The 27,564-nt window shown below is 34.5% G+C and overlaps 1 protein-coding gene across 1 annotated transcript; it reads left to right on the top strand.

The window, feature by feature from the left end:
- The first annotated feature begins 152 nt into the window (after window positions 1–152).
- Window positions 153–27,028, top strand: LOC136028855 (nucleoprotein TPR-like). The gene is made up of 7 exons (XM_065706790.1): window positions 153–427; window positions 4,119–4,265; window positions 6,733–7,326; window positions 13,789–13,932; window positions 15,195–15,343; window positions 21,810–22,186; window positions 26,719–27,028. Exons 1-7 carry the CDS (start codon window positions 290–292, stop codon window positions 26,865–26,867), a joined length of 1,698 nt encoding a protein of 565 aa, XP_065562862.1. The 5' UTR covers window positions 153–289; the 3' UTR covers window positions 26,868–27,028.
- Window positions 27,029–27,564: the final 536 nt, after the last annotated feature.

Genomic DNA, 27,564 nt, shown 5'->3' with positions numbered 1-27,564 from the left:
CAAAAGAAAAAGAAGTAGTGGAAGACCTGCTAGCAAGCACCAAAGAAGAAATTCAACTACTAAAATCCAGTCAAGATCTTTTTGCCAGCCAAAATGATGCAGTTCGCGAAGTTAAAGAGCAGCTTTTAGAAAAAGAAAAAGAATTGGCAAATTTACAAAAAGAGCATGACGCACTCCGCTTGTCCCACTCAAACCTTGAAGCTGAGTCACCACTTTCCGGCAATCGTCAAATTCAGCTGAAGAAATCATAAGCAATCAAAGGAAAGATATTGCCGACTTAAAACTGAGAATGGCTGAGTTTGACCAAGTTCAGGATCTGTTAACTGACTCTGCTCTTAAGATTACTGAATTAGAGGAGAAAATGACAATGGTGGCAAATACTGAATACGAATTGAAACATCTCAAGAATGAATATGCTACATTAGAGGTTTGTTTTTTTCTTATCTCTTGTCTCGATATGTTCGATAATTTCATCTAGGCAACTGCACTGCAAGGTGGGCTCAGGATCCTGTTTGATGTAGATATATCATTATTTTTTTCATACTTTCTATTTAATTGCAATATTATGTTAGTTTATTTCTCTTTTTGTAATTTTGGGCCCTCCTTTCTGGGATTACGTTCCTGTCTACTTGCCAGACTAAGTCAAAGGTATAATATATCACTAAACGATTAATTTCTACCTGTTTTAAAGATTATCGTTGTAACAAGCAGCTTTAGCTCAATGCATACTTGGTGACCGTTGCTTCCGTGTCTCGTGATATCCTAGTCTCAGCTCTAAGATGTATCTTCTTATTCTTCCAAACTTTAATCGACTACAGAATAACAATATATTGCCTTTGCTGTTTACTTTCTACATTGTGACTGTATCCACCATTTTTTATACTTGGTGACCGTTGCTTCCGTGTCTCGTGATATCCTAGTCTCAGCTCTAAGATGTATCTTCTTATTCTTCCAAACTTTAATCGACTACAGAATAACAATATATTGCCTTTGCTGTTTACTCTCTACATTGTGACTGTATCCACCATTTTTTATACTTGGTGACCGTTGCTTCCGTGTCTCGTGATATCCTAGTCTCAGCTCTAAGATGTATCTTCTTATTCTTCCAAACTTTAATCGACTACAGAATAACAATATATTGCCTTTGCTGTTTACTCTCTACATTGTGACTGTATCCACCATTTTTTATACTTGGTGACCGTTGCTTCCGTGTCTCGTGATATCCTAGTCTCAGCTCTAAGATGTATCTTCTTATTCTTCCAAACTTTAATCGACTACAGAATAACAATATATTGCCTTTGCTGTTTACTTTCTACATTGTGACTGTATCCACCATTTTTTATACTTGGTGACCGTTGCTTCCGTGTCTCGTGATATCCTAGTCTCAGCTCTAAGATGTATCTTCTTATTCTTCCAAACTTTAATTGACTACAGAATAACAATATATTGCCTTTGCTGTTTACTTTCTACATTGTGACTGTATCCACCATTTTTTATACTTGGTGACCGTTGCTTCCGTGTCTCGTGATATCCTAGTCTCAGCTCTAAGATGTATCTTCTTATTCTTCCAAACTTTAATCGACTACAGAATAACAATATATTGCCTTTGCTGTTTACTCTCTACATTGTGACTGTATCCACCATTTTTTATACTTGGTGACCGTTGCTTCCGTGTCTCGTGATATCCTAGTCTCAGCTCTAAGATGTATCTTCTTATTCTTCCAAACTTTAATCGACTACATAATAACAATATATTGCCTTTGCTGTTTACTTTCTACATTGTGACTGTATCCACCATTTTTTATACTTGGTGACCGTTGCTTCCGTGTCTCGTGATATCCTAGTCTCAGCTCTAAGATGTATCTTCTTATTCTTCCAAACTTTAATCGACTACAGAATAACAATATATTGCCTTTGCTGTTTACTTTCTACATTGTGACTGTATCCACCATTTTTTATACTTGGTGACCGTTGCTTCCGTGTCTCGTGATATCCCAGTCTCAGCTCTAAGATGTATCTTCTTATTCTTCCAAACTTTAATCGACTACAGAATAACAATATATTGCCTTTGCTGTTTACTTTCTACATTGTGACTGTATCCACCATTTTTTATACTTGGTGACCGTTGCTTCCGTGTCTCGTGATATCCTAGTCTCAGCTCTAAGATGTATCTTCTTATTCTTCCAAACTTTAATCGACTACAGAATAACAATATATTGCCTTTGCTGTTTACTCTCTACATTGTGACTGTATCCACCAATTTTTCTATTAATGCTACCTAGCTAATTGAAACTACCCACTTGTTCAACTCAGCTAGGCACCGATTCATCCTCATTTCTCCCTTATTTGCAAAAAACCACCCCTTGCCTTGGTCACTCACTTTTTTTTATGTCAGATATGAGATGGGGCGGAAAACACATGATCCTGATGTAACTACAAGCTCATCCTCACTAATAAAGCTACCTTTTTAATAGTGTTTCTACCTGTCCAGTTTGGCGAAGTACCTCTTCGTCTCATTTTCCTAATTGTTAAAAAGATACCCTTTACCTTCGGTATTTACCTTTTATATCTTCACTGCATCCACTATCCTTGCTGACAATGCCACCTATTTAAGTGAAGGTATCCCCTCGTTTGAATTCGGGTAATCACATATTAATCCTGGTTCTCTTTCATTTATAAAAGAAACACTATGCGTCTTGCCACTTTTCCACTTTTCCACTTCCACTTTTTGTATCTGCTGTATCCACTATCAATACTAATGATGCTGCCTATTCAAACAAAGCTATAATTTTCAACCAACTCTCATACGCTTGACTCTCGAAGCCTCTCAAATTCATTCATTTTATCCCCACTTTCAGATCATTTGCTCTATCTGATGTTATTCTATTTTCTAAAAAAGAAAGATTGCATATGGTAAAGTAAATTAACAATTTGCTAATTTACCGTCTTTTTTGCATATATTTAAGAGCATCAGTATTTCAGTTTTATGTTTTATGATATGTAAATTTAAGTGTTCTGTTAAATGAGTGACTTCATTATTGATAAACAAGCTGCTAACTTTGACTTTCTTGTTATTTATTTTCAAAGTTTGATTGATTTTGAATGATCCAAAAGGACCACAATAAAGGGGTAGGTTTGTACGTGTACTATGAAGCGGGGGAGTATGCGTGGAAGCATCAGAAAAAAGTAAATAATTGGAATATTTTAAGATACTCTGAAAAAACTCATGAATATTGCTGTATTTTAGGGTATAGAACCGGGATTACAATCTTTTGCGCAGATTTTTATAGATATTCAATCCTTAACGTTGACGCATGCATTTATAGACACCATATATAGAAAAACACACAGAAACTGATGACAACTACAAATCAGTTCCCCTTTGGGACCAACAGGGAATTACAACTTATCAAACTCCTAAATCTAAATTCATGTTCTACCTTGCCTAGTATAAATGACCTATCTTGAGAAACTCGGATTTTGTGCATTGGGTATTTTCCTGAAGCCACCTAATTGAGCTGCTTTTGATTTTGCTTATATTTGGGTCATTTTGAAGAGGGAAACTTTAAGGGGCCGAGTTAGTTCGGAAGTGTACTTTCAGGTACTATTTTTTTGCAATAATTATTTTAATATAGCCATCTACCACCCTAAGGTGCCCCTTACTTCGCCAATAATTTTCTATGTTTTCCCAACCAGGTATGAATTTTTTTTTTCTTTTTCTTTTTTTTAGTGGAGAATTAGATCGATTGCCCCGGTATGAAAAACGAATAAAAAATAAGTTCCGAATGGGTCTTCTGCGTGTTGCATTGCATTGTAGAACCGGCGAACCAAGCTCTATATTCCGAATGCTGTTTGAATACCAGTGACCGTTTCATCATTAAATGCAGGTCGTAACATAAAAAAAAAATAAATAAACGATTCGATTTTTTAAACGCCTTACACGGTCATGCCGATCAGAGGCAGTTCTTGTCATGTCGTTTTGAAACATTTATTTTGTCCAAATAAGTAATTAGTTTTGTTGGTGGTAATTTAGTTGCTCTTATTAAAGCTTTAAGATCTGCCAATGTTCTTTTTTCGAACATCTTGAATTTTTTTGTCAATTAAATCTTTTTTTTCAGACTCAGAGAGAATCTGCTCTTTGCGCTCTAAAGGAGGCTAATCTAGCACTCGAGATTAAATCAAAAGTAGAAGAGCAATGTGCTGCTTATAAAGCTCAGCTGGACTCTGCCTGCAGTCAAATTCAAGAGCTGGAAAATCAGGTCAAGGTAAGGCTTCCTTGAAAAGTAGTAATACCCTCAAAACAAGTGGCACACCCTTTCTTATAAGAGACTATTGCTGTCATTATTTGCTGTTAGCAGCCACTAGCAGTAGAGCCTGTTGCTCGTCAGGATAAAAAAGGAAGTAAAAAAAGTAATGTGCACCCTTGTGAGCATCGAATACCTACTGACTGATCGTAAGAAATTCTCACTTCAGGTACTCGTCGTATAAAGTCATGCAATCGTTTCCAGAGCTTAAGATTGATAGTTGGACGAGAGTAACCAACACAACCAATTTTACAGTCAGACGAATGTACAATGTATAAAATTTTGTTTGAAAATGTGTGTAGTCAAATTCAAGCGCTGGAAAATTAGGGCAAGATGAGGGTTCCTGTTTTTTAAGGATAGCTTCATAGCTGATGGTCTTCCCTTCCATGGAACTACTGCTGGTAGTGTTTGCTTTAATTGACCACTAGGTAATTGAATCCTTAAGGACAATACATGTATACCTATGCATATATGACATTCTGAATTTTTTTACCCTCACTAGCCCTATTGTATTGTCGTGCTTTTTTTGTGCTTTTTTTTTGTTTATTGACTAAAAATTGAATTTGGCCCATCTGGGCTTATGATAAAAATATTTCAGAAATAAATCCTGTGTTATGTGTAGTTCAAAGCCAGTGGCCGTATACACAAAACAAGAATACTAATACCCAACAAAATTAAGTCACTGCCTTCTGCGCTTCCACACAATTCCCCTAAAAACATCCTAATGCATAAATTAGATCACTCAAGGTAGACCTCAAATCGCCTTGGAGCAACTTTATATCCCCTTGAAAAACAATGCTATTTATGAAATTTTGCTGCTATCAAATCCAAGTGATAGAATACAGTTGGATGAGGCTTCTGGATTATGGATCGATTGGACGTGACTTCGGTGACTATCTTGTGCCACATGACTATTTAGTTATAATTAAAGAACCCTTTTAAGGTTAAAATACAATTCCCAAGGTTCCGGAAGTACTAATCACAGCGACAATGAAACCTGTTTGAATTAATGGAAACTTACACAACCCTTTATATGATGTAAAATTATGAAAAATCCAGAATTTTATCTTTGTTTAAAAACACCTGCTTATGCAGTTGTGTAATTTTTGGTAGAAGCGGGTGCCGAATTAAAAAGAAGAAAGGCGGAGTGAAAGGCAGCAAAAAAAGTGAAAACTTGTGACACCGAACAGCATAAGAAGATCCAGCTTTTTTTTGAAGGTGGAGATTAAATTAAAAAGCAGAATTGAAAAGCAGCAAAAAATAGGCCCAAATATTGTGACTCCGAACAACTTAAGAAGATCCAATGCAAATCCGCACTTTGAAGGTGCAGGTTAAATTAAAAAAACAGAATTGAAAGGCAGCATAAAATAAGCCTACAACTCGCGACACCGAATAGCTTAAGAAGATTCACCTTTTCCTTGAAGGTGCTGGTTAAACTAGGAAAAATTTCAGCATGCAGATGCAAAATCGATATTGACTTTTATTTTAATAAATTTTCGTATTATATTCTATTGGGTTTAATTATATTTAATTAAAATTTAATCAGTGACGAGGGGTTTACAACTTTTGCTTGTTGCAATGAGGAGTTGGCAACTTTTGCGAGTTGGTGTACCTAGTATTTATTTTAAGATCCTTACAGATTAACAACATCAGCGTTTAATCGAAGCGACGAAACAAAATCAAAGCGTTGCTCTCGCAGCACTTTATTTGGCGAAACCGAACAAAGGTTGCGGTAACACCAAACGTTGCCAATGCAACTTAGGTCTAGTTTTTGTTAATTATGTGCATAAGTTTTTAGAAAGTTGAAAAGCTTAAATCGGAATTAAATGTGCTTAACGAAGAAAAAGCCGGGCATGCAAATTCAAAATTGATACTGGCTTTAATTTTTATTAATTTGGTGTATAAACTTTCAGGTATTTTTTTATTTATTTTATGTGTAAACTTTCAGGGAGTTGAAAAGTTTAAATTGGAGTTGAATGTGCTTAACCAGGAAAAAGCCGAGCATGCAGATGCAAATCGATATTGGCCTTAATTTTTTTATTAATTTTGTGTGTAAACTTTCAGGGAGTTGAAAATCTTAAATCGGGATCAAATGACCTTAACCAGGAAATTCCGAGCATGCAGATTCAAAATTGATACTTGCTTTAACTTTTATTAATTTTGTATGTCAACTTTCAAGGAATTGAAAAGCTTAGATCGGAATTAAATCACCTTAACCAGGAAAAATTCGACTATGCAGATGCAAAATCGATATTTACTTTAATTTTTGTTTATTATGTATAATGTATATAATTTTTTAGAAAGTTGAAAAGGTGAAATCGCAGATAAATGTGCTTAACTTGGAAAAAGCCTAGCATGTAAATTCAAAATTGATGGCTTCATTGTCTTTAATTTTAAATATGTATTGATTTTGTATATACACTTTTAGGGAGTTGAAAAGCTGAAATCGGAAGTAAATGAGCTTAAACTGGAAAAAGCCGAGGACGCTAATTCAATTGCAACCCTCAATAAAAATTTAGACAACTTTAAAGCACGTTACACTAGCATCATGAACGAGCACCAAACGGTATTGAAGGAGAAGATGGAGATAGGTACACAACTTGCTGAAGCTGAATACAAGCTCAGTGGCCTACAAGAAAAACTAATTTCATTAGAGAATCGACACGGACAACAAGTAAAAGAGAATAAGGAGCTCCTTGCAGAGCTCCAGAGTCTGAAAGCTGCTGTAAAAGACTTGGAATCAAGAGCACCAGTGTCCCAGCCAAACTTTGATGTGGAGTGGGCTCACCAAGAAAATGCCCGCTTGACCAACCACTCAAGTCATTTGTCAGAGAAGTTAGATAGTGCTATTAAAGAAACGGAAAATTTAAGGCGCATGATCAAAGAATCTAGCTCTGAAAAAGACGTTCTTTTAAAAGAGACTGATCAGTTGCGGCTCAAACTTCAGGAGCTGGAAACAGCCAGGAACACTGATCATGTTAAGGAGGAGCTAATGGAAAAATTGGAAGAATCTCAAAAAGAGGTCAGAAATTTTTTTGTTATATACAAAAATCATAATTACTAAAAAATCAGGCTATATTGAAAAAAACTGTGGTATGAAAATAAAAGTAGATCTTGATATATAAGAGGATATTATGGCTTTGGCATTTGACGACATTTGACATTTAAAAACTTCACCATTTGCTGTCAAAACTTTTGCCACTGGTATTATGGAGCTTTTGATTTTCATGAACATTAAAAATTTATCATGGGAAAATCACTTCGAATTGGTTACTATTTTGTTTTCCATATTTCGAGGTAGAATATTTTGCATATGTGTGAGCAAAATGTGAAAAAATTACATTACTAATAATTTTGGGACTAAGAAAATGGAGCAAAAAATTTTTAAAAGTGAAGCTTTATTTGTCAAAATCTGACGAAAAAACAAATTACTTTTTGGGTACTACTTTCTGCTTCTTCAACCTCAGAATTATTATATTTCAGCTTTTAACTCGCATTTCATATTGGTGTTGTATTAAATTTTGATTATTATATCTCCAAATTGTATCTCTACGTTTTGAAAAAAATGAGCCCGAAGATAATTTAGAGCATCTAAGTTTAAGCTTCGATGTTTAGGTAGCTTATTTTACAAATTAAATTTGTTTTGTTAAAATAGTTGGTTTATTCGCTTAATTTCTTTTACTTTTTATTTAAAATTCTTTTATTTTTTATTTAATTTCTTTTAGTGTATTTTAAAGAGTAAATCAAACTATCATCTTACTAGAAAATGAAAAGAACAAACGAATTATAAATACTATTCTAATAGTATTTTGTAAATTTAAGAATTAAAATTAAAGCTATAAAAATTTAAGATCATAAACTGTTCTTTGTGAGCCTGGATGGTTTTGCTCACCGAACCACCAGAAAACCTTAAATAATAATTTTCTTCTTAAGACTAGGTATTCGTTGCATTTTAAGTCTAAAAATGGACGTATTTGAGAAACTTAGGCGTTTGTCATGTGCTGACTTATTTAATTTTTTATTTGGGCGTTGTCATACGCTGACTTAGTTAATTTTTATGTTTGTTCGCGATTTTCGAATGTTTTAATTCCTAGAATTGTGGAACTTTTTCTTGCAAAGATACAGGGCAGTGATTCTCAGTCTTTTTTATATCTTTTCTTATCCACTTATCTCTAAAGCCTCATGTCCCTTTGCGGTGATATGTAATTTGTTTATTCAAAAGCTAAATTCATCTAAAATCCTAATTTTTTTTAAGATTTTAATGAAAAGATCTTGATTCGCTATTGAATTTTTTATGAGTGTTAGAATAAACCCCTGAGAATCAAAAGTGTTAAGAACATTTGCATCAAAATCACAACTATTTTCTTAAGTACAGTATTGTGTTAAGTTACTCAAGCAATTAACAAAAAAATTTGAACAATATCATTGTAATAATCATGTTCCAAAACCTTTAACTGGAGGTTTGCGATAGCACCTTCCGTATGACCATTCTCCAAGCCCCTTAATAAGCTAAATAATTATGGTCCTACTAACACCAATAGATTCAATAAGATACGAGCTATTATTCTGTTAGTAGAGGCCTGGACTTCAAATCAGAGTTTCATGCGTTTGATTCCTGCTTGGATATTTTTTTTCAGTCATGGTTTTGTCCCTTGTACATGACTATTTTTCAGATAATTCACTACCTTTGTAAATGCGATGCGCAAGCACTTATTTTCAAACTTATGAAGTATTTTGATTCAAAAGGGAATAGAGGTCATGCAGTCCATGGCTTGCAACTAAATCCTTAGTAGATCACTAGATCCATACCCCAACCAGTGAAATAATATCGTCAAAATCTGAGGGGTGGCAAAGTTGGAGCCAAATTTCCCAAATCCAGTAAAAATGACACAGAAAACTTAAAAATTAGCCATATTAAAAAGGTAAAGATGTACTGAAGAAAACTGACCTGTTTCTCTCGACGCTTAAATTATGCAGGCTTATCTTAGTTTTGACAATATTTTTGGAGAAGCTAAACTTCAGCTGAGGGAAAGCACACTGTATCTGTTACAAGAAAGACTTAAGATGATCTCAGGGTAAGGCAGCGTTGTGGAAGCATGCCACAACGTCGGCACACCTAACTAGTGAGAAAGCCCAGATCTTAACACAAAGAATGTTATCTGTGAGATCTCACTTCCAACACAAATCAGTTGAAAATCGTTTGTTGGAGATTGAGAGTAAAATTGTATGCCTCCTTGTGGAAACTGATTTGCCTTGCAGCCTATGAGACGATTTCACGAAGTTAGCAAAGTCATTACCAAGGCCAAGCCTACTCAGTAGACTTGCTGTGGGAAAACAAAAGTGACAAACATGGTGCGTCATGCACTTTGGCCACTTTTCAGGGAAGACCTAGTGGGCATGTTAAAACAGTACTGCTTTTCTATAGTGGTGGATGAAACCACGGACATGTCTGCTGATAGATAGCTGGCGATTTATGTCAATTTTGCCGATGGTGGTTCAGAGATGAAAGTTGATATGCTCGATATATTCTTTTTCCCAGACAGTACTGCAGACGGGATACTTGACAAACTAAGTCAATGTTTGCATCCACTGGATAAGGAAAGCGTTGACTTACAGAACTGGGTCGGGTTTTGTGGAAACACAACTAACTCTATGATGGGCTGCTGCCATAGTTTGTCAACGCTCATCACAACCAAGTGTCCTTTGGTTGTGACAGTGAAGCGGTCATGCCATCTTTCCAATTTGTGTGCTAAATATGTCTTCAAAAACTGCCTAAAGGACCCAAGGATCTTTGTTGAACTGTATCTTCAAATTTTTGGCACACTGCCAAACGAATACATGCTTACAAGCAATTTCAAACGCTCACCCAAGTTTCTGAAAAGTTTGCCAATCTTACTCCTTCATGACGGTTTTTTTTTTCAACAAACTTTAAGAGGCCTGTTGGAGCAACGAGACGCCTTGATACTTTACTGGACGGATTTAGCAGTCAAAGACCAGTCGCATGGTAACGACCAGGTTTTATCGACGCTAAGGAATCCCTATAAGCGGGTACTGGTGGAGCTTGTAGATACGATCTTGAAATTTCAACGAATTCACTAAGCTTTTCCAGAGTGAGGTGCCCATTTTTTCAAGTCGGAAAAAGAAGTAATATCTGTATGTTTGTTGTTAAATAAAGAACTCAGGATATTCTGCATAAATTTCCTTGCTGCTTCCTACCTTCGGAACCAAAAAAATATCAAGGATGTAGACGTGGTCAACGAAGACAATTACCTTAAACTTGACCAGGTGTATCTTGGTTTGAACACCAAAAGCCGCCTTTTGGATTTGATGTCTGATCCCTAATTCGCAGAAATTAAAGAAAACGTGAAGAGTATGACCAAAAAATTGTTCAAAGAATCAATAGCAAAAATTCAGAAAAGTTTCCCGTTTGAAGGTGAAATATACAATTTTGTTGAACTTGTCAATCCGTCTTTCACTCTTTCAGGAGAAGTTAAAACCCTGCATCTTTTTTCGCATCCTTTGAACTTCCTTCGTTAAACAAAGCAAGCATTGAAAGGGATTGCCGAGAATTAGCTTTAGTTTGCCCCTCAGATGAAGTGGACTGTGAAAGTGTTGACCCAGTTTTTTCTGAAAATATGTCGCAAGTGTAAAAACAGCCGTCCTGGCCGAATGGGTTGGTGCGCTGGATTCGGGATCCCTTGTCTGAGAGGACGCGGGTTCGAATCCCAGTGTACCCAATTCTTCAGTTTGGGACGGGGGTCAGTGGTGTGACTCTGTAAGCGTAGTCAGAATCGACTCAGCTCTAAATGGGTACCTGGAGAAATCTGGGGAAGGTAAACAGGAAGGGTGTGCGAAAGCACAGGATGGCTGGCCCCCAACCCCCCATTGCACTTCCTGGCTGAAGGGCCAAGAAACGGAGATCAGCACCGCCGGTACGGAATGTAAAGTCTAATGCCGTATCCTTTACCTTTTTTTTTACTGGACTTAGGCATTTTTCAGAAGAACTTCAAAATGTTTTGAAATCACCCTAGTCAAATTTCTTTTCTGTTTGCAATTTTCAATGTCGTAGTAGAAAGACTCTCTAGGTTCCTAAAATCGATAAACACTGAACAGTGTATTCGGCTAGGCATCGTAACCCTTTGCACCACTCTTCAGAAGAAGTGTGGATTAAAACGGAAAGGCGACCACAGCCACATGGTCGTTGACGATTCGCTTAAAAAGCGTTTGGAGCGGATTAAATCTAACGCGACAGCTTCAGAATGCTAAAGCAGACATTTTCTCTTTAGATTTGAAATATGAAGCAGTATTTTGAAGTGAATTCCACCCCTATACCCAAAAGTGTTTGAAATGTTTTTTGGTTTTATTACATTTAGCTTAGCTAGCCAGTATTTTATTTGATTTTATCCCTTTCTATTTCTCTGCTGGTTTTCCAATTAAAGTCATTTATCTTAGCCCTCAAATTCAAATCTTCAAATAATTTATGCATAAACTCCTTATTTTCTACTTATGTTTGAAACCGTTTCTACTTTCAATCTACTTATTTTTTGGGCTTGCCTACTTCTTTCTGGATCATGCCGAGTGAAAACACTGCTGGGAGCTTACTTTTAGACAAATTCCCACGATGCATCTGAATGTCTGATACCCGGTATCGAGGAGGAAAAACGCTTGGTCCTGCTGCAAGTAGTTGAAGTGTAGCGGTGAGGGAGGACTTGTCAAATTAAACATTCTTCTCTTTACTGCGGTGATATAGAAGGGGGGGCATGCCCCCCTAGATTTTGAAAAATAGCTTTTTTGTAAACAGGCTGCAATCTTCATATTATGTTAATATTTGAAATTATTATGGCTTTAGGAAAAGCAATGGCCCCGAACCAGTGCAGGACAGGGCCTATTACATGATCTCGAGTCTACACGAAGCGCTTACTTAAGCCTTTTTAGAAGCGGACAGCACGAAGTCCCTGAGACCTCCAGTTCAAATAAAGACTTTTTGCAATCCTGGGCCCATCTTTATCACAGTATGGTTTTCGACACTTGGCAATGTTCTTCTACCATGCCTATGCCTCTATGGCTCTATGGCTCTACTACGCCTCTGCTTAAAAGTTAAAAATCAGACTTTTCTTTCGTCGTTTTTTTTTTTTTTGTTATCTCCCATGGAAATTTTTGTTATAAATATGAATACTATGTACAGCTACTTAAAACAGAATTTCAATGAGGGCTGTTGGTTCCTGAAAGCCATGAAAATGGCTCCTACAAGCCAGGTGCAAAGCCATGAAAATGGTTACTACAAGTCAGGTCCAAAGCAATGGAAATGGTTCCTACAAACCAGGTCCAAAGCAATGGAAATGGTTCCTACAAGTCAGGTCCAAAGCCATGAAATGATTCCTACAAGTCAGGTCTCAAGCAATGGAAATGGTTCCTACAAGCCAGGTCCAAAGCCACGGAAATGAATCCTATAAGCCAGGTCCAAAGTTATGGAATCGATTCTTACAACCCAGGTCCAAAGCCTTGGAATCGGTTCGTACAAGCCAGGTCCAAAGCCATGGAAATAACAACTGATCTGTTTTCTCCTCATTTGTCTTGTCCCAAATACTTGGCAAATGCTCCTGACTGTGTGTGACAACCTATAAATAACAAAACATAAATCTTCGAGTAAAAATTAAAAATAAAGACAAACGTTTGCGCAGGAAAGGTGTAAGGGGATTCCTTCTTTTATAGATTTTTTTTTAGAACCACCGTTTTTTTGGTATTTTCGTAGAGAAAAATCGATAAAACAACGAAACTGCCCAACCTCCATAGATTGTAAAAAGATCACTTTTGCCTTCTCCCACTACAATTTTCTAAATTAACACCCCTAGTAGTGGTCTGAGTTTTCGCTAAGTTTCCCTCGCTTGTACTAGATTTCAGTAGCTAATGTTATCTTCCTATGGTGTAATGAGAAAATCTATCCGATTTTATCCAGGTTTGAGTTTGACAATTTGTTTTCATTTTTTTTTAAGGTTAGAAATTATTAAGATAGAAACCTGGATCAAACGACATTGTGAAGGAAATAAAAAAAAATAAGGAAATTTTAATTTCTCTTGTGCGATTCTGAATAATGTAAAAAGATGATACTGGAGGCTGCTACTGAATCTCAGAGTATGCAGACTAAACCCAGGGTAAAACGAGGTGAATTGCTGCACCGCTTTATTGCATACGTTTTACCAATTAAATCTGTTTTTTCTTATTGATGAATGGGCAACTTTATTCCTGTTGTCACATCAAAGTTATTTACTGATTGAGACGAATTAAATTTTTGATTTACCATTTTCTTTTATTAATTTGATGTATTATTTCGTTGCATCAGTGTGGTTTTCATGACAGCTGTTTCAAATTGTCTTTTCCTCTCCCCCTCCTTCCGCTTTCTCTTCCATCTCCTTCCTCCCCATCTCTGTTGATATGTTCATTGTTTCTTTCTTTTTCTTTTTATTTACTATATATCTCTTTTCAGCTTGAGGAAGCAAATGCAAAGGTTGTTAATCTTACGGCCCAAGTCAATTCCTTAGAAGATTTCTTGAAGAAGAATGAAAAAAGAGTTGAATTTGCCACATTCAGTGAATATAAAGCTGTAAAACATTGTCTTGGCGCCATAGGGGTGAGTCCTTTCTTATTTGTCTATAAAGCTCATGCTTCTCAAATAGTTTATTTTAAAATAATAAACTATTAAAATAACAATTTTGGTTATAATAACAATAAAATATACTATGAAAAATAATATATATATATATATATATGTATATCTATATATATAAAAAGGAAAGAATAGTATATAAAAAATAATATATATAAAATAATAAAATAAAATAAAAATAAATAAAATAATAATGTTTATTTTAAAATAACAATCACAAAAGAGGTATATGTAATAAAAAACTGGTTTTACGCGTAGGTCCATATGAAATAGCTTTTACCCTTTTTTATAGAAGTCAAGATAAGTGTTTTATCCTTTTTTACCTGATTTGATCTTAACCTGACGTGCACAAGGTTTTACGAGCCTGAGGTCTTGTACAAGACAACCCAATTTTCTAAAGATATCTCAAAGGAGCACATGTGTTCAAAGGAAAGGAGGATGTTTGGTATATAAATGGGTTTATAAGTGTTATTTTGCTTTCTTAATTCTTTTCAGCCAGGGGTGCAATGATTGACGAATGCTAAGTCTGTAACTGTTGATAACAGCTAATTTTAAGCTAAATCTGTTGATCTTTTAAAATCAAAGAAGTTAAGTTAGAAGTGATGGGACACATTCTGTGTCGAAGTTAATCTTTTGAGATTATCTGTAATGTTCTCTCCAAAGAAGGGATAGCTAGTGAAGCTTTTTTTTAAACAGAATTAAACTGAAGTAAAAAGGCTTTTATCAGGAGGCTTTTACCTTTTTGCTGGACGACAGACAGGGGTGTCGAAATAAATGTTGTCACCTTAATTCTTTTTCAGTCAGTCATGTAGTGACTGACCAATATTAAGTGAGAAACCATTGCTCTAAACTAGTCAAATTTTATGCTATGGTCACAAGCGATAGGATGTACTATGAGTTGAAATCAATGTTTTGGAATTGTCTTTAGTGTTCTTTCGAAACACGGTTATAACCACTGGTATTTTTTTTTTTTTACTATATCTTACATCCCTTAATTCTATGACTATCTACCTTAGCCCTTCCCTAGGAATGACGTATGGACGGATGATAGATAGACTTGTATATATATATATATATATATATATATACATATATATATATATATATATATATATATATATATATATATATATATATATATTATATATATATATATATATATATATATATATATATATATTGAAATTGTATTCTTTTGTTTATTTATACTTTTTTTATTTTTATAGAAAACTGAAGTTATTCTACTTGAGCGATGTATGAAGAAAATGGAAAAAGAGCTAGAGCTTCTTAAAGTGCAAAAGAAGGAGCTTGAGAGTAAAGTCATGAAGAATGCTTCAATCGCAGAACATTACAAGAGCAAAGTCATTGAATACAGGTATTTTATATTTTTAAATTGATTTTATTCAATTTAGGTCTAATTTAATCTTACATCTTTTTTGTTTATTGTGTTGATAGTAATTTTTCTTTTCCCTCCTCCTAAAGCTTTCCCTGATTCGCTTTTCCCTTTGCTTTAAGTCCAAGTGAAAATAAAATATGGCCCTCCCATGGAAAAATTGTTTATTTACGCTTTCATCTATTCACGTCTCGACTCAATGTTTATAATAGTTTATAAATAAGTAAATATAAATAATAAATAAATATAAAATGTTTATAATAGTTCACAGTTTGGATAGAGTCTAGGATTGAATTGAACGCTCACCTACTCGGAGGATTAGTTGAATATGTAGCCATTAGTATGACTCTTAGCAACCAAACTTTAAGGATGAATGTCAAAAGGCTGTTCTTGTGAGGAAGGCGGTCTGAAATCGGAAAAAACAACAACAAAAAAACAAATGCATTGTGCTCCTACTGTCTTGGACTCTTTTTAAAAGAAATGTTAGGAGGGTCAGGTTGTGCTCTATGGAGATAAGATATTTATCTTAAAAATCACTTTCACAAGCCCGCGAAGGGCCGAATTCGGATTTTGGGGTTGAAAGTATCATAAAAAAACATGAAAACTGGCAAAATTGCAAACAAAAATAACAAAAAGAAAAATAAGAATGAATAATCACTCTTAAGTCACAAATTTAACTGTAAAAAGTAAATGAAAAAGTCAAAAAGATGAAAACTTGTCAAACTAAGCTAAAATAAATATAATAATAATATAATAAAATTTTAAGCTAGAATATATAAATTAAAAGAAACATTAAAAAATAATTAAAAGAAACATTAAAAAAAAGAAGACATCTATATGGTACCAAACTAAGTGCAGGTTGTTCCGGAATAGGGTGGGAAAGGTCTTAAGGAGGGATTTAAAAGAAACTTGAACTTGATGGTAATAGAGTAAAGATCGAAATATTGGACAGAGAGGGAGGAGGAGGAGCTTGCGCAGCTTTTTTTTTTACCACGGTATATCACTGACTTGTATTGAACTATGAGTATGCTGGAAAAAATTATAGCTGAGAAATAAAAGTAGAAACGAAGCAGATTAGGGGGAGCCCTGATATCATTGGCTATTAAATAGATGCCTCGTTAGAATTTTTTCTGAATCATATGAATGTTAAATTGACCTAAAGAATATTGAAATGGACTAGGTTGTAACGTAAGTGACCTCAGACTGAAACTGTCCAATTGTTTGGACATCCCGAACTTATCCCGAGAAAAATACCAATTTCACCCTTTTTTATTTTTGAAATTATAAAGAATCTTGGAAAGCTAAACTAGCGAATTTGCATCTTTGCATGGGAAACTAAGATGCACAGTAAAAAATTTGTTTTTCTTTTAAAGAGCCTGAGAAACAAGAGTGACCTTCAGTGGAAGAGTGATCTTAGATAGATATACCTTCTCCAATTTACGAATAAGGTCAATGTTTTTTTTCATAATTTTTGTAATTTGAACAAAATGACCTCTGAAATACAGTACTTCCATAGATTATACTTCCCAATAACTGATGCTAGCCTTATGGGGAATAATCTTATTGTTAAAGATAGCCAAGCAGAAGGCCAAACTGATTGAACTTTTATTTGACGATTTCGACGGCTTAGTCCATGTGCTTCAATCAATTTTAAATGTCTACATCTCTGGAGGCTTTGAAGACTGGATGAAAACATTAACGCTCAGCAGAAGTGGATCAGACTTTGAACAGACTTTGAACAGCGTTTGAGTTACACTCATAAAGGGGTAGATACTAGAGCTGTAATGCACACATTGGACTCTTTGAAGAGGGGTAACGAAATTTTATGTGTTGACGCGAACGACATAGGCATTGTTGCACTTTTACTCTACCATTATAGGCTATTTCTTGGATATCACTCAAATCGTGAAAAGTGGAGATTTTTTAATGTGAATTCGTGAATATATAGGGCCAATCTTTTTTTTATCTTGCTTCTTCGGCTTGTGATATGGTTCAGTTTATGTTCTCTAAAGGAAAAAGAGTGGTGACTAATGGTGTCGAAAAAGAGGGACAGAAAGGACAGATTGCTTTGCTTGTAAAAGAGATAGAAAGGTCCAAGTTCGATCCTTCTGTGCAAGAAAACTTGTGTTTTATTTGCAAGAAAGTTATTGTCGTCGCATACAATAAAGACCCACTCCTCTTTACCTGTCTTAATGACTTCCGAGTACATTTATAGCCTCGACAGCTCAAATATTCCCGCCATCGGACGCTGCCTTTGAGTGCCATACTAAGTGCGTTTACCTCCAGATGGGTATTGCAGTCCTGTTTACAAGCGATGTGACCAAAGCCATAGTTTCTATATCCCCTACAGCTTGGATGGTTATTTCAGGATTGGTGGGGACGGGACCGTCGTGTCCACCCTTAATTCATTCCTAGATGGTTTGGTCCATGAGTACTGCTCGTACAAGTGTTGTATAAAAAATTGTTTATACAAAGGGAATTGACCTTGTGATTTATTTCATGGCTTAGGTGGTTTGTGGGATGTTTCTTCTTTGCTCTATTTAAAATTCCCTTATTTTTTTAATTTTATAATTTTATTATTTATTATTTAGTTTGTGGGATGTTTCTTCTTTGCTCTAATTAAAATTTTCTTTTTATAATTTCATATTTTTATTATATAGTTTGTGGAATGTTTCTTCTTTGCTCTATTAAAATTCTCTTTTTTTATAATTTTATATTTTATTATTTATCATTTAGTTTGTGGGATGTTTGTTCTTTGCTCTATTTAAAATTCTTTTATTTTTATAATTTTATATTTCTATTATTTATTATTTAGTTTGTGGAATGTTTCTTCTTTGCTCTATTTAAAATTCTCTTATTTTTATAATTTTAAAAATTTCTTCTATTAATAATTCAGACCCATATAGAAAAATTAGATATGCTGAGCTAGTATCCTTTAGAGTTTTTTTTAATAAGTACATTAGTTAAAATAGCTAGCAGTTCCTATTAGAGCATTCTAGTCTTTTTTAGTCTATTCTAGTCTCTTTTTTCCTTCATATTATTAGTAATTTTGCATAGGCATTCGCTTCAAGTTCATGTACGTAAATATTTCATTTGCATCATTTGCAGCCCCTGTGACTTGATGTATAATAATAGTAATTGATTTATGCTCTCTATACATACATGGATATACACAGAGGAGTATGGGAAATAAATGAAACATTGAAAATACAAAATTACACTTTTGACGAAAAGGACGACAATATGTTGCTCATAATTCTCATAGTTACTAATGAATATATATTAGAAATACCATATGATAGGTCAATAGTGGATAACACTAAAAACACTCACAAAACATAAGGCATGAATACTCATAATACATAACGCATAGATAGCTCAGTTTTATTAAAGCTATGGCGACAAAAATATTTATCCATTAGAAAAGAACATTAAGGGAAAAACTTATTCTATTTTCTCTAGATTGTCTAAGAAATTGATCGCATTGTGGATCCATTTTTTAGCAGTAATATCGAATATTCCGAATTTTTGGATAACATACATATTTTTGAACCATAGTGGGATTTGAAAAATATATTTACATCCGGAAAAAGTACTCGCGGATACGCTTTTCATCACTCTTACTTAAAAATATCAAGTATGGATGAGGTGCACATGAGGTGCACACATTGAAATATAAATTATAGCTAGTGTTTGTTTATCAGAATGACCTTTCACCCTGACTGGCATGCCATAAGTTTTCCTAGATTTCTCAATACAGACGATAATACCAATTCCCGCGTAGCTTTAGCTGTTGGGCCAAAAGGCAACCCAGGGTGTTTAATGGAATCATTATTAAAAGTATTCAGTGATCTCAGTCCCTAACTGAGTGATGCTAGAAATCGCTATTATTGTTTGCCACTAGAAATTCTGTTTTAGTTGGGATTAATCTCTAATCTTATCTCCAATAGATGTGAATGTAATATATTGAATGCATTTTGCATCGATATTAAATTATCCAAAAATAACAAAATATCATCAGCATACGACAAGTGGCTAATGTCGATACCGTCAATCACATTTGGGGGTAGGTACCGTGCGGCTCTACTAATTGCGTTATTAAATATGACGAGGCTAAGAACTGACCTTTGTCAGTTCTACGACGTAAAGAAATTCGGTTTGAAAGTCACCCTCCCTAAAAAATTCTTACAGATGAGTTACCATACCAACCTGTCAAACACTGTCTTATAAATGGGTTATTCCTAATAAGGTGGGGGGGGGGGTTGATGCCAGGTTTCTTCTCACTCAATTGGACTATCTGTCTTGGCTTTTTCTACAATTAGCCATGAATTGATGCCCACAAATATTCCATTTTAATTCAAAAGCGTGGTTATAATGCATACTATCAAACGCTTTTGAAATGTCAAATCCGCACACAAATATTTTTTTAAAAGTGATGTTGGTGTTCCAATATCTCTAGAAGTATTGCGTGTGCATTTTGAACCCATGCACCACTTCTAAAACTCAACTAATGGTCCCCAACATCACATTTTGTTGATAAATACGGGAGTAAAATATTTTCAAATAATTTACAATGTGCTGTGGAAGTCAATCGTGTATAATGCAATGCAGTAAATACTTTTTCAGAATAAGGTTATACTAATACCGAAAATTTATCTAGCGCTAATTTGAATGCAAATAAAATAAAACTGCAAAATGGTTATAATTAAATTGTTTATTTGAAATTTTGTACCCATAAAATTTGCGCCCGGGGCAAGTGCCCCCTCTGTCCCTCGCCTATAACTGCCTCTGGTCATAGCAATTATCACTTTATCGTGGTACGGTAATATATAATGAAAAGAGAAATCACCAATGCAACAGCACAAACACATTAGGTTAAAACAGGTTAAAAGTACAAGGTTAAAAGCCTTACCTTTTATTAATATATTTGCGTATTTGCCGTTAATATAGTTTATAATAAACTATAAAATAAACAAAAACTTTCAGTTTTACATCTAGAAATACTCTATCTTTTACCAAGCTTAATTTATTATTTTGATCAAAACTGTCGATTGATAAAAGTTTTATCCGTTGCTTATATATTTCAAAATTTTCATTTTATTCATGTCTATATTTTGAAATTATATTTTTAATTTTTTTTTTTTTTCATTATACCTGAGAGTAAATCACCCGTTGCATTGGTGATTTCTTTTTTCATTATAGTAAAGTAATATTTATTAATAGTTATCATATGTATGACCTATTCGGGTATCATGTCCAGTAGAGGATAAATATAAATACATCTATATTTAAATTATCTTTTTGCCCCCCTCCCCCTGCCTTTACATGTAAAGGTTTAAACAAATACACAAATATATTAATTAAAGGTAAAGCTTTTAACCAAGGCAGTGATATAATAAACTATAAAATAAACAAAAAATTTCAGTTTTACATCTAGAAATACTCTCTTTTACTAAGCTTAATTTATTATTTTGATCAAAACCGTTGATTGATAAAAGTTTTAACTGTTGCTTATATATTTCTAAATTTTCATTTTATTCATTTCTGTTTAGAATTTATAGTTTTAATGAAAATAAAGATTTAATGTGAATTATATTAGCTACGCCATTATTTATACCCGTATTCTGGTTTGCCAAATAATGATTTTTTGTCTCTGGCAACAATGGCATTTATACTGGTATGAGAGTTATACGGGTAATTTTGTCAGATTTTTTAAGTTTAATTTGTTACTTTGACTAGAACTGTTGATTGATAAAAGTTTCATCCGTTGCTTGTATATTTTTAGGTGTTCATTTTATTCTAGTCTGTATCCCGGCAATATGATTTTAATCAACAAAAAGATTTAATGACAATTATATCAGTTACTCCAGTATTTTTTACTCGCATACTGGTACGAAAAATAATGATTTATTTGTTTGGCAACAATGGATTTATACCCGGATAACAATTATCCTAGTGCGATCATCATCGACAGAATTTAGTACGAAATTATTTCCACCCTTTTCATATCCAAAACGCGTTTCCGTCTTAAATATAATGCAATATCAAATGGGACTTATAGAAAGCGGTACTTTTCCTGTAGAATACTTGTCAAGAATCATCAAACAACATTTAAAATGTTCAAAAAAGGTGAATCAGAAACAGTAATAGGCTGCTAATAGCAAAAATCATCATCAACCTACCACAATCTTAACATCAAAACTTTACAAGGTTCAACCTGGTTGGGGTTTACTTTCATAAATGTGAATAAAAAGAACTCACCCTGAAATCACAACTGAACGAAGAAACTGAAACAGTTGTCAAATCAGCGAGAAATTGAAATTAGCCAGGCAACTTCATTCCTTCGATTGCCTTCATGTGTCTTTCCTAAATACCCAGTTTTGGTATAATCCAGCTCTTTTAATTACCTATTTCCTGTATTTCGTCAAAACTTACCTTATCGTTTTAGAAATAAATATTATATCGAAGTTGGTCAACCAGAAAAAGTCGTATCCTTAACGACATTGCACCAACCACAGCTTAACGCCATACAGGAGGAATCGAGAGAAGAATCAGGAAGAGAAAGTGTTGCTGAGATGCAACCCACCTCCAAAATAGTAATTCCTATAGAAGAGACAAAGGCTGTGGAAAAGCCAATAGTAAAAACTGAGCAAAGCGTTAAAAAAATAAAAATCGGAGAAGATATTGTTCCTAGCAAGCCGGCACCACCAAATAATAGTGCAGTAGAAGGTAAAACTGCAGAGACTGAAGTACCACGTATACCCTTAGGTAAAGTCAACTCGCCAAGGAAAAATCCTCCGTCAATGAGACTAGAAACTGTTCCTGGTAAGTTCCTAATGCACTTATTTGATTTTAGCGCTTGTATTAGACTACTAAAAACCATGAATGTAGCCAGAATTCTGAGATCATGGGAGGGGGGGATAAGAGGCGTGCAGACTGACAACTAATTTTAGCCGGAAGAATATGAAAATAACACTTATTTGATTCTAGTGCTTGAATAAAACTACTATAAACCATGAATGTAGCCAGCCAGCCCCGAGGGCCAGAATTGAAGGTATCCAGTATTCGGGGGCTGAGAGGGGGAAGAATGCGTAAATAGCACTGATTTGATTTTAGTGCTTGAAAAAACTGCTACAAACCATGAAAGTAGCCAGAATTCTCGGATCGGGGGGGGGGGGGGGTGAGAAGGGTGCCGACTGGCAACTAATTTTAGCCGGAAATATATGACAATAGCACTGATTTGATTTTAGTGCTTGAATAAAACTGCTATAAACCATGAATGTAGCCAGAATTCTCGGATGGGGGAGGAATGAGAAGCGTGCAGACTGACAACTAATTTCAACCGGAAGAATACGTAAATAGTACTTATATGATTTTAGTGCTTGTATAAATCTACTAAAAACCATGAATGCAGCCAGAATTCTGAGATCGTGGGAGGGGGGGGGATAAGAGGCGTGCAGACTGACAACTAATTTTAGCCGGAAGAATATGAAAATAACACTTATTTTATTTTAGTGCTTGAATAAAACTACTATAAACCATGAATGTAGCCAGAATTCTGGTTAAGGGGGGGGGGGGGGTGAGAGGCATGCAGACTGATAATTAAATTTAGCCGGAAGAATACGTAAATGGCTCTTATTTGATTTAATGTGCTTGTATTAAACTGCTAAAGACCATGAGTATGGCCAGGATTCAAGGATCGGAGGGAGGGCCATTTTTGAAACATTTATATTTGCAAACTATGCTCTACCAGCCCAGAGGGCCTGGACTGAATGTAGCCAAGGTTTAGGGGCCGGGGGGAGGCTGAAAAGGGTTCAGACTGAATAAATAGTTTAAGCTGAAAGAATGCGTCGATAATACTTATTTTATTTTAGTGTTTGTATGAAACTACAATGTAGCCAGGATTCAGGGGAGGGGGGGGGAAAACACTGCAGACTAAAAAACAACCACTTTTGAAACCTTTAGATCTGTAAACTATACTATTCCAGCCTGGGGGGCCAGGATTGAATGTATCCAGTATGCAGGGGCGGGGAGGGGGGCTTAGAAGAATGGAATGAACTAATAGTTTGTAGCTGGAAGAGTGTGTCTATAGCACTTATTTGATTTTAGTGCTTCTAAAAAAGAAACAAAGACCATAGATGTTGCCAGGGCCACAGGGATTGGGGTACAGGACTAGGAGAAGGGTGCAGACTGAACAACAATCATTTTCGAAACCTTTAGATTTGTAACCACTATCTATGTTCTACCAGCCCTAATTGTAGCTAATTCTAAGAGGTGTGTGTCTATAACCTCTAGCATAAGATATTTAGGTTTTACATTTTATATTCACTCTATTAAAAGTTTATCTTGCTGGAAAATTGTTTTCTAATATTTATTGCCGGTGCATACTGCTCTGTATAAATGGAAAGTGCATATCTTATATTTTCAAAGTTTTTTTTTATTATTAAGATAAGATTTAATGATGGATACTTGATCAGTTTTCTGTTCATGATTATATATATATATGTATATATATATATATATATATATATATATATATATATATATATATATATATATTATGTATATTTAGCTGTATAACGAGTTTTCATTTTATTTATATGATGTAGAATATTATTTGGTGATCTTTGATCTGGACGCACTGTACTTTTTTCGTTCAGCAAATGCAAACAGTCGACAAAGATGCACTAATGGAATCCTTTACTTTTAATTCAATTTCTTTGAAGTATGAGGTATATCACGGATGCCTGTTTCTTTGTTTTTTTGTTTGTTTTTTTGTTTGTTTTTTCCCAGGGGTGATCGTATCAACTGAGTGGTCCTAGAATATCACAAGAGGGCTCATTCTAACGGAAATTAAAAGTTCTAGTGCCCTTTTTAAGTGACTGAAAAATTGGAGGGCACCTAGGCCCCCTCCCACGCTCATTTTTTCCCAAAAGTCACCGGATAAAAATTATGAGATGGCCATTTTATTCACAATAGTCGAAAAACCTAATAACTATGTCTTACTCCCCCGCAGTCCCCGTGGGAGGAAATGCAAATTACAAACTTTGACCTGTGTTTACATAGAGTAATGGTTACTGGGAAGTGTACGGACGTTTCCAGGGGGATTTTTTGGTTTAGTGTGAGAGTTGAGGGGGGGGGAGGTTACATGGGATGATATTTCTATAGAGAAGCTTCTCATGGAGGAAGAGAATTTAAGTGAAGGGGGCGCAGGATTTTCTAGCATTATTTGAAAAAAAACAATGAAAAAAATAAATATGAGAAGTTTTTTTTTTTACTGAAAGTAAAGAGCAGGATTAAAACTTAAAACGAACAAAAATTATTACCCATATGAGGGGTTTACCTCCTCGTTCTAGCTCACTCTTTACGCTGAAGCATTTTTAGTAATTTCAACTATTTATTCTACGCCCTTTGTGATTCAGAGGTCATTCTTAAGGAATTGGGACAAAATTTAAGTTTTAGTGGAAAGAGCGATGTATCGACGAGGGTCAAAACCCCCTCATATACGCAATAAAAACATACGAATATAGACGTTCGTTACGTAAGTTAATTCGTAAGTTACGTATATTTTTTACCAATGAAAACGTTTGTAAAAAATTAAAAGTTCTAGTTGCTTTTTTAAGTAATCAAAAAATTGGAAGGCAGCTAGGCCTCCTCCCTCGGTCCTTTTTTCTCAAAATCTTCCGATTCATTGCAATTAATTAATATGCAAATTTCGTTTAAATTATTTATGTGCGGAGAGCCAAGATTAAAACATGCATTAATTCAAAAACGTCAGGAAATTAAATAAAAAAACAAGTTTTTTTAAAAAGAAAGTAAGGAACAACATTAAAACTTGAAACGAACCGAAATTACTCCGTATATGAAAGGGGCTTTTCCTCCTCAACACACCGCTCTTCACGCTAAAGTTTCTTACTGTTTTAAAAATAGAGTTAAGAGAAAGAGTCAAACTTTAGCGTAAAGAGCGAGGCTTTGAGGAGGAAAAGCCCCTTTCATATACGGAGTAATTTCTGTTCGTTTTAAGTTTTAATGTTGCTCCTTACTTTCATTTAAAAAAACTGTTTTTTTTTTTAATTTAATATCTATATAGATTCAGAGTTATATTTACATACAGAAATATATAAAAGGCTCATTTTGAGATGAAAGTCCTTTTATTTAGACTGCTTTATTCTATAGATTCTTGTTTTTATATAGATATACAGTTTCACTTATTTGGAGAAATAAATGGAAGTTTTGTTGAATCAGGGTCATTCAAACTTATCGTGAAATCGTGAACAGAAACAAAATGAATCAATCGGTCATTTGAGCTATGATTAAGCACGAAGAAAATCAGCATTCAAAATGATACCGCAAAGACTTGGAAGCAAAAAAAAAAGAAATCCAAAGGAATGTGGCATTTTAATTGGAGTCTTGTTAAAAAAGCTTTATTCCAGTATAATTAGGGTACTAGTGTCAAGAGGGCCGAGGCTTTGCGTAGATCTGTGGTGCAAATGAGAATGTATTATTTTCTCCAATGTCTGATGTCATCAAAAGTATAATGGCCGTGTCGTTATTATAGGAACATTTTTCCTTAACCCTTTGAGGATAGATGGTTCTGTCTGGCACAATATTTAGTTTAGATTTTTCCTTTCGTTAGCCAATCACGTTACCTTCATCCCTGACACCCAAGAAAAATCAAGACGCTTGGTATTAATCAGTATTTTTATCATACGCTTATTTTGAAATTTTATATGGTAGCATAGTAATTCAATGTAGTAACTTAACAAGTAATTTGCAGTCTAATATAATTTAACGAGCTAGTCTTATTTATCTTTAACCTTTTTTTGGCTTCATTCCAAAAAAATCGGGGGAATGGAGTGTTGAGGGTATTGAAGGCTGTATAGTTTATCTTTAACCTTTTTTTTTGCTTTATTCCAAAAATTCAGAAAAATTCTGTATTCAAAGTATCAAAGGCTGCATCGTTTAACTCTATCTTTTTTGCTTCATTCCCGAAATTCGGGATAATATGATATTGAGGGTATAAATGAATAATTTTAATCGGCGACTAAACCCGTATTTCAAAGTATTGAGGGTATCGAGAGTATTGAGAGTATCGAAGGTTGTATCATTTATCTTCAACCTTTGTTTCATTCTGAAAACTCGTAATAATCGGGTATTTAGGGTAAGAATGAATTATTTAGCTCAGTTACTAAACTCGTACAGAGTATATCAGGGTATTGAGAGCATCAAAGTTTGTATTGTATAACTTTAACCCTTTTTTTGTTTCATTCCGAATCTTTGGGAGACTCAGAATGAAAAACAAAACAAAAAACAATATAGTATTTTACAATGTCGAACTTCAAATATTTGGTTTCCAGGAACTTCGGCTTCTTCGGCTGGTCGTTTGCCTGAGCCCAAATCTGAAAAGCCAGGGAAAGTTCAACCCCCTGTGAGAGGAAGGGTCACGAGGTCAACTACTCGGAAGCTTGGTGATGAGGACATGCCAGATAATTGCAAGCAGCAGTAATTAATGGAAGTCATTTTCTTTGTATTAGAGGAGTTTATATGCGTTGATCTCTTTGTCGAATAAGTAATTGAAGTGGTCCTGCCTTCATTTGTTTTGAATTTTTTTAATTAATAGTTTTGACTTGATAAATGATTTGAATATCAATAAATGGTTTTTCATTATTTATGTCAAAGACTTTAATACCAACACCATATCTTCTTAGGAAATAAAGAGTAAAATAAAAATATTGCAAAAAAAAACCGAAAGCCGAAATTTAGACTGGTTTATAAAATATAAAATTCTAATTTGTATCAAGTTTACGATACAGTGAATTGCAAAGAGGGAAAAATATAAATACTCGAATGGATTGAATTTTGATTTTTCGAGTATCACAGCTCCTTCTTCTTCGGGGCCTTAATGCACATTTACACATGAAAATTCATTACTTTGGATTTTTTTATTTTAATGTTATATTTTTACTCACAATTTTCCTCACTCGGTCAAAAATATATATTGCCAATGAGCCTCGGTCAAGGATATAAAAAGCAGTAAAACTACCTGATAACGAAAACGTGATACTGTTGGGTAACACCATTTCAGAGTGGGGGTCAACGGGTTTGAACCCAGCCCAATTTCACCCCAATTTTGTAAAAAAAAAAAATTGTACCCTCCCCCCTCTTTTCTCCCTCAAGAAAAAATCCTAGACATGGATAGAAAA

This window comes from Artemia franciscana, chromosome 7, assembly GCF_032884065.1.
Source record: "Artemia franciscana chromosome 7, ASM3288406v1, whole genome shotgun sequence".
NCBI lineage: Eukaryota > Metazoa > Arthropoda > Branchiopoda > Anostraca > Artemiidae > Artemia > Artemia franciscana.
This window is presented reverse-complemented; position numbering and strand designations above follow the sequence as displayed.